This window comes from Solanum stenotomum, chromosome 3, assembly GCF_019186545.1.
Source record: "Solanum stenotomum isolate F172 chromosome 3, ASM1918654v1, whole genome shotgun sequence".
NCBI lineage: Eukaryota > Viridiplantae > Streptophyta > Magnoliopsida > Solanales > Solanaceae > Solanum > Solanum stenotomum.
The window spans coordinates 20,812,172-20,820,620 of record NC_064284.1 but is presented as its reverse complement, the minus strand read 5'-3'; the positions used below and the strand labels follow the sequence as shown (position 1 = coordinate 20,820,620).

At 38.6% G+C, this 8,449-nt stretch overlaps 1 protein-coding gene across 1 annotated transcript; it reads left to right on the top strand.

The window, feature by feature from the left end:
• The first annotated feature begins 2,124 nt into the window (after window positions 1-2,124).
• LOC125858764 (uncharacterized) lies at window positions 2,125-2,571 on the top strand. Its single transcript, XM_049538571.1, has one exon. It carries the CDS (start codon window positions 2,125-2,127, stop codon window positions 2,569-2,571), a length of 447 nt encoding a protein of 148 aa, XP_049394528.1.
• The last annotated feature ends 5,878 nt before the right edge of the window (window positions 2,572-8,449 follow it).

The window sequence follows — 8,449 nt, the reverse complement described above, 5'->3', positions numbered from 1 at the left end:
TATGAGAAACGAAAATGAGGGAACTATTTCCAAACGGGTCAAAATAGGACCTAAGACTTTGGATTGTATGTTTATTGGATATGCTACAAATATTAAAGCATGTCGATTTATGGTTCATAAGTTTGAACCGTCGGATAGTCAAGTGAAAGGTCTAAACGACCTTGGAAAGAACCACATGAGAATGTACTTAATAAAGAGATTCAGAGGCGTAGTAAATGTCAATGGACAAATTACTTCTTTCGGGTTTGATTTTGTAACATTTCTTATTGAAAATGAGTCCATATAGTCGAAGAAGATAGGTCTTATGTGGACTCATCCTATTTGGAAAGAGGTTGTCAATAGTAGGATAGATTCAATCTTGAGCAACCACAATTAGGGGTTGGTGATCTTTCTCCAAGAAATAAACCTTTTGGTTTGATATACTGTGAGTTTACGGTATTTTTAATACATTTCACTTAAGATTTGTGTGTGTCTAGGGCCTTTTTGTATTAGTTTTTATGTGTTTTTGTTGTATTTTTGCAGGAAATATATTTGGACGCAGAAATAAAGAGACAGTTGAAAGATGTGCAGAAAAGGGCATCTACGGAGGTGATCTACGGACCGTAGGTCCATTGACGCTCCGTAGATGGTTATCGTACATCAGCAGGCAAGGCATGGAAGGCAAAGCAGAGAAATCTTACCAAGTGTGGAACCACGGTATTGATCTACGAACCGTACTGTTGATCCGTAGAATGATACTGCGAGAGTTCCAGTACCTGATTTTTGAAGATTCTAAGTGTGGAGTCACGGAGAGGGATCGACGGACCGTAGATCTATCTACGGTGCGTACTGGTGGTCCGTCATTTGCTTCAGAGAAGTTGAGTTTTGTGGCATTACCTAGAGAGTCTATGAGTAGCTCTTGGGACAGATTCACTGCATTTGTAAGAAGTGTTTCGAATCACCGTATTGATGATGAGTCGCTGAAGGAATATTTCTAACGAGGTCATGATGACAACAATAAAGCAGTACTTGATACTATTGCTAGAGGTTCATATGGGTAGTGCACATACGCACAGATTGCAGAAAAATGGAAAAGATCTCTCACAACAATAAAGCATGGAGCACTAGGAGGTCGGATACCGGGGGAAACACATTTGTCATTCATGCTACAAACAACCAGTCTGCGGATGAGATTCGTGAGGAGATGGCTCAGATGAGGATCGAGTTGGGGTTGGTATTGAAGCATGTGAGCGGAGGTGCGGAAAAGGTAAATGTTGTGAACTACTTGACTAGAACTTCACCACCAGTTGAGGAGTATTATTTTAAAGAGGATGCTTATGCGGTGAATGAGCAGACGGGGGGTTTCCGACCAAATGCCCAAGGTTCGAACATCAATAATTGGCGCCAGGGTCAAGGAAACCAAGGTCGGAACTATGGCAATTACAACCGCGAGGGTCAATATGTCCGGGACAGAAACTACAATCGCGACAATAATTACAACAGGAACAACTATGGCAATAAAAATGATCGAGCTAGACCTTATGTTCCTCCTCAAAATCGGGATTCTGCTCATAGGGAAGCTCGAGGTAATATGTCACGTATTGAGGATATGATGCAGAAAATGATGAGGAGGTTTGACGCGACTGATGAGAATGTGAAGCAGATGTGAAATGAGTTGTCTGAAATTGGCTAGAAATTTGATGCCCATGCAGTGTCAATAAAGCATCTAGAGCAGCAGATGACTCAGTTATCTACTACAGTGAACCCACATCAACCTAGGACTCTTCCTAGCAACACCATCCAGAATCCAAAGAATGATGATCATTGTATGGCAGTTTCTACTCGAAGGGGTAAGCAAATCATTGATCCATATATGTAGTATGTGGTGGCTGTTGAGATTAGAAAAGAAGATGATGTGGTAGAGATTAGAGAAGAGTCTGAGAATGCGACAGAGAAAAAGCAGAGATATCTCAGAAAGTGGTCCCCATACCTAGACCTCCACAACCTTTTCCACAGAGGTTAGTGAAAAAGACTGAAGCTGGAAAATATCGTAGGTTTATTACTATGTTAAAGCAGCTTTCCATCAACGTTCCGTTGATAGAAGCTTTAGAGCAAATGCATGGGTATGCGAAGTTTATGAAAGATATGGTAACAAAGAAAGGGTCTGTGAGTTTTGAAGATGATGAGAGGTTGCAGCATTGTAGTGCCATTTCTACGAGGTCACTGGTACAAAAGAAAGAGGATCATGGAGCTTTCACTATTCCATGCACCATCGATAAGATTCACTTTGCAAAAGCTTTGTTTGACTTGAGTGCCAGCATTAACTTGATGCCATTGTCGATTTATAAGAAGTTGGGGTTAGGAGCTCCAAAACCAATTGTGATGCTTTTACTTATGGCTGATAGAACTGTGGAAAAGCCCATTGGAATGCTTCAACATGTCCTTGTGAAAGTGGGGCCATTCATTTTTTCGACAGACTTTGTTATACTTGATTACGAGGTTGACTTTGAGGTCCCCATCATCTTAAGGAGAATGTTCCTTGCTACTGGGCGTGCCTTAGTCGAAATGGAGAGAGGGCAGATGAAATTCTGACTAAATAAAAAGGAGGTGACCTTTAACGTCTGTAATTCTATGAAGCAGACAAGTGATCTTAAATCCGTATCGATGGTGAGTCACACTTTCGGAAGAGGTATTGAAGTGTTTAGTAAGGAGAAGTTAGGTGTAGCCTTGTACACGGAGAAAAAGCACCATGCTCAAAAGACCAAAAAGCACAAACTAGCTCCTGGTGATCTGGTGTTGTTGTATAAAGCAAGGTTGTGTTATTTTCCGGGCATATCTAAGTCCCAGTGGACTGGACCATTCAGAGTGACCCAAGTGTCCCCACATGGAGTGGTTGAGCTCGAGAAAAAGAATGGGACAAGGTTCAAAGCCGACCAATGGAGGATAAAAAGCTACATGGGAAATACTGAGAGTGTAAATGCAGTGATAGAGGCATGGCATCTTGATGAAGTCTGAGTAATCAAGGGGACTGCATTGTGTCGCTACGTTAAATCAAGCGTTGTTTGGGAGGCAACCCAAGATGTACAATCTAGCCAACTATAGGTTTTGTTTTGCGTCTAGTAGTTTCTTTGGTTAATTACGTCTTTGTACTCAATTAGATAAGTGTTTTAATTTCTTAATTAGTGTTGGCTAGATATAGCATAGGGTCCGTGTCTAAAAAGTGTCCAGAAAATGTAAAAAGAATGGCCTAATGGTTGCTACATATGCAGGTGCGCAAGGCAAAATCTGCAGAAAATAGTCTGGTGTAGAGGTCTACGGACCCCATCGACGGTCCGTAGTCCATTCTACGAACCGTAAATGGCGTCTGTAGATCCCAGCTAAGTGTCTGAAATTTTACAAAGTGTGACGGTGATCTACGATCCCCATCTACTGAGCGTAGATCGACCTACGAACCGTAAGTGTGGTCTCGTAGGTCCAACCCTAGTTAAACCGGACCCACCCGCTTGTTGATGGCTCTGCGCTAAGCGCCACAGGTTTGCTTCACCCTAATGATAGTTCTGCGCTAAGCGCCACAGGTTTCTTCACCCTAATCCATTAATATTTACTGTTTTTTGTGTGCATTAGGGACAATTGCACCTATTTTTGTTTGGGATGGGGTAAATGGATTGTGAGTGATAGGGTGAAGTTTGAGTAACCCAACTCATAATCCTCTCTTGGGATTTTCTTGCCTGTGTTCTTTTTCCCCTAGAGACTGCTTAATTTCTGTTGAACCGACATGTGTTAGGATTTTATGTGTAGAAGCATGAGAACGAATGAAGCATGATGGCAAAAGCTTATTGAAAAAATGATACCCGTCCAAAAAATTTGTGATATGTGCCAAAACTTGTAGTCTTGAATGTGTTGGCTCTGAGTATGACATGATAATGAATCAACTTGATGGCATGACTTAAGCTAAAACTTGAACTGGGTAATCTGATAATCTGATAATGAAACTATGTGCCAAGGGTGTGTGAGAATAGTTGATTGTTCAAACGGTTTTTGTGCCAATCTAGAACTTGTCAGGTTAGTCCTGCTAAGACAATCTAATCTAGAGGCTAGGAAGTGATCATAGGCCCTTGTTCTGATAAGTCCATAAATTGCCTAAAAGAAGAATCCAACCAAATGAACTAAATGCTCCCTTTGATCCAAATATTTTGAGCCTAAATTAGACTATTTCTTTCTAAACCCCTAACTCACCTTCCCATAATCTACTATGTTGGCCTCGGTCCCTCCTTGGACATGTGCACCTCGACTTAGGCCAAAAGCCTAAGTTGAGGGTGGCTAAAGTAAAAAGTAACTTCAATCTTGGCCCTGATCTGACATCGGGTATTGTGCACCTCAACCAATGGAAAATCCATAAGTTGAGGGTGGCTATGAAAGAGAAAACTGAAAGAAAAATGGGTATGAAAAGAGTTTGATGTTGAAATAGAGAAAAAGGAAAAAGAGGAAAGGATATGACTTGTTGAAAGTTAAAAAAATTGCAAGAAAAAGATGAAAGTGAAAAATAAAGAGCTATAAAGTCTAAAGTCACATCCATGAGTGAAGAAAATCAAGGGAAAGAAGGTAAAACTGTAGGATGTCAAAAAAAAAGAGGTAGAAAGCCTAATGTAATGTCAATGAGGGCAGAAAGTCACTAAAGAGTACCCAAATGTACAACACCTAACCCTGAGCCTATGTTACAAGCCAAGAAAGTTCTATAGTGATCCTAGAACCTAATTTGGAGAGTTTAAGCAGTGAAAATAAGGGCAAGCCTATGGTATTGAGCACTAACTGTACTTGAAGTTACTTATGAGTGTGAGTGTTGAATGAATCCTTGTACTAAAAATCAAATTCATTGTGTGAAAAAGGGATTTCGTTTGAAGTAAGGGCACTAGTTACATTGTCGGAAAGTTGGTACCTTGGTGATAGTGAAACAGCGTATGTTGTGTGTTGGTTGGTCGATCTTTGTCATATTTTGATCCGCATGAATTAGCTTGTCGAGTCTAAGAGAACAGATTTTGCCCAAAAAGAGAGTTGGGATAGAGAGTCATGTGATTGTTTGTGCTTAAATTACTTGCTACTATACAAGTGTCGTTTAGAGTCTTAATGCGTCACTTTAGGACAAACAACGAATTTAAGTTGAGGGTGTTGATATACCGTAAGTTTACGATATTTTTAATACATTTCACTTAAGAGTTGTGTGTATCTAGGGCCTTTTTGTATTAATTTTTATGTGTTTTTATTGTGTTTTTGCAGGAAATATGTTTGGACGCATAAATAAAGAGACAGCTGAAAGATGTGCAGAAAAGGGCATCTACGGAGGTGATCTACGAACCGTAGGTCCATTGACGCTCTGTAGATGGTGATCGTAGATCAGCAGGCAAGGCATGGAAGGCAAATCAGGGAAATCTGACCAAGTGTGGAACCACGGTGGCTATTGACGATCCGTAAATTAATCTACGAACCGTACTGCTGATCTGTAGAATGATACTGTGAGGGTTCCAGTACCTTATTTTTGAAGATTCTAAGTGTGAAGCCACGGAGAGGGATCGACGGACCGTAGTTCGATCTACGGTGCGTACTGATGGGTTCAAAGTGGATCTAAAAAAGGAAAAGAAAGCTGATGAAACTATTGGAAAATACAAAGCAAGACTTGTTGTCATAGGCTTTAGACAATAAGAAAGCATTGTTTGACACATAATAGCCACTAACTAGGATTACACCAATTCAGATGTTAATTGTGCTAGTTGCGGTATATGGCCTTCAAATTCGTCAAAATGGATATGAAACATTTTTTTTAAAATGGAGAATTGGAGGAAGAAATTTACATAGAACAACCCGACGGTTTTGTGGTTCCTGGTAAAGAAAAGAAAGTCTGTAAGTTAAGACACTTGTGGACTAAAAACAAGCGCTCAAATAATGACATGAGAAGTTTGACCAACCTATGTTGGCAAATGAATTCAACATTAATGAATGTGATAAATGTTTTTACATTAAAGACACTCCAAATCACAAGGTCATTATTTGTTTTTATGTTGATGACATGTTGATCATCAAAAGAGACATTTCTAACATAAATGCTACTAAGCATATGCTAGAAAGTAACTTCGATATGAAAGACATTGAAGTTACTGATGTGATTGAAAAGTACTTGACAAGTTCAAGTATTTCGATTTCAATATTGTCAAGACTCCAATAAATGTGAGCTTTGTACTTCAAAAGATGAAGGCACACGTGACTCATAATTGGATTATGCTAGAGTATTGAGAAATATGATATATATTATGAAGTGTACGCGATTAGATATAGCATGCGCTATTAGTAAACTGAGTCGATTCACAAGTAATCTCAATCAAACTCATTGGATGACTGCAATGAAAAAAGTTTTGGAGTATTTAAAACATACTTAAAAATTATTGTTTTGCATTATAATTAATATTCAATAGTGTTGGAAGAATATAGTGATGCAAATTGAATCATCATGTCAAATGAAGTAAAATCCATGAGTGGATATGTATTTACTCTTGGTGGAGGAGCAGTCTCTTGGAAATCTTCCAAACAGAAATGTATCGCTCGCTCTACTATGAAATTTGAGTTTATCACTCTAGATAAGGCCGGTGAAGAAGTTGAATGACTCCAAAATTTCTTGAAAGATTTTTGGCTCAAACCTTTTAGCTCCAGTATGCATACAATGTGAGAGTTAAATTTTCAATAGGTATGGCATGGAGCATGATGTATAACGAAAAGTCTCGTCATATATGACGTAGACATAATATCATTAGAGAACTACTCTCTAGTGGAATTATCATAATTGACTATGTAAAGTCAAAGGATAATGTGATAGATCCACCTATAAAAGGCCTAACTAGAGAAGAAGTTAATAGATTATCCAATGGAATGAGACTATGGCCAAGGACAAGTCATTGTGGCGGTAACTCTACCTAGAAGACTGGAGATCCCAAGATCTAGGTTCAAGGAGATCAAACAAAGTCATTGATGACGGTTCAACATTGTCAAAATATTTTTTTTTATGGTCCATTCTCATGATAAGACAATGTTCAGTAACAAGGATAAAGGCATTAGGACTTTTTAATGGTTTCTAAGTTTGATACAAGGTATATCAAATGGTGTATCTACGAGATAACACATTTAGAAATCACTTATGTAAGTGTGAAGTGTAAGCCGCTTCAAGGAGAATCCGGTAAGACCAGTTCTCTATGCACTTATAAACCAAAATGTGTTCACGGCTGAAACGTACAAAATAATGAGAACCAAAAACAGTTCAAGGGTTGATTGTGTGACTTAGGTTGTCTAGGTATACACCAAAGCTCGACGGTTTAAAGATATCAAATCTACCGATTGACCAAGTATATCCGATATATGTTCACTAAGGAAAGTTCAAAGGAAAACCCACTTATCCTGATGCAATCAATCCTTACTTACGAATCACACAGTTTTTCATGCATATGTTTTAACAATAGTCATTCCCTATTCATGTAAGGGATTGTTGGGTTTTAAAGGTGTGAACATGAAATGAAGGGTTGTGACTCTCCTGAAGGGTCGTGACTATGCCAAAGGGTTATGACATTTATGAAAGGTTGTGTCCTTTCTAAAGGGTTGTGACCGTTTGAAGGTTGTGCCTTTTCCAAAGTGTTGTGACATTTCTGAAAGATTGTTTTCTTTCCTAAGAGTCGTGACATTTACCCTTTGTTGGCTATAAATAGAGAGGATTTCTCTCATTAATTTTTCTGCATCGAATTCTTCCCTTCTCTTGCATACATTTCTTACAAAATAAAATCGATTGATCGTGTCTGTATGTGTGATTCATTGTTGTCATTTTGAGTTCGTTGAAATTATTGAAGTTTGAGGTACCGCTACTTCTTTAATGGTTAATCAATTTTATCTTGGGAGGAATTAATCTGCAACCTCGAGTACTTGTGGGGATTAAATTTCTTAAGGACACACAGTGGAATCTGTGGACTTGGATTTGTATTTTTCTTTTCATCTTTTATTATTTCTGGTTTGCTAATCTAAATACAGGAGATAACAATTTTTTCATTTCACCTACAAATTCATGGAGAAGGCAACTGGGGAATCTGATGAACATATTTTTTTAAGTATCTTTCACCCAATGGAATTGTAAAGGGATAAGAAAGTTACTCCCATTTTCTATAGCATAAAAATCACAGGATATGCTGATGCTCCAATGGTTTATTCTGTGTCTTAAATTGAGAAGGAGTGCTCTATAAAAGCGTGGAAGCGCTCTTTTGTGATGAATCAGAAGCAGAAAATATGAGAAAGACGAGTTATTATAAGTGAAACAGTGATAGGGCTACTCTCTATTGGCATGCAGTTTATCACACATTTCAGCTGACACGCCAAAGGAGAGCTGCCCTATTACTGTCTCTGCTTAATCTTAAACGAACAACTTTGTTAATAGTTGATTTTATAG

Bases quoted from the DNA above. Each gene is read 5' to 3' on its own strand.
- LOC125858764 (XM_049538571.1), top strand. From the start codon at position 2,125: ATGGTAACAAAGAAAGGGTCTGTGAGTTTTGAAGATGATGAGAGGTTG.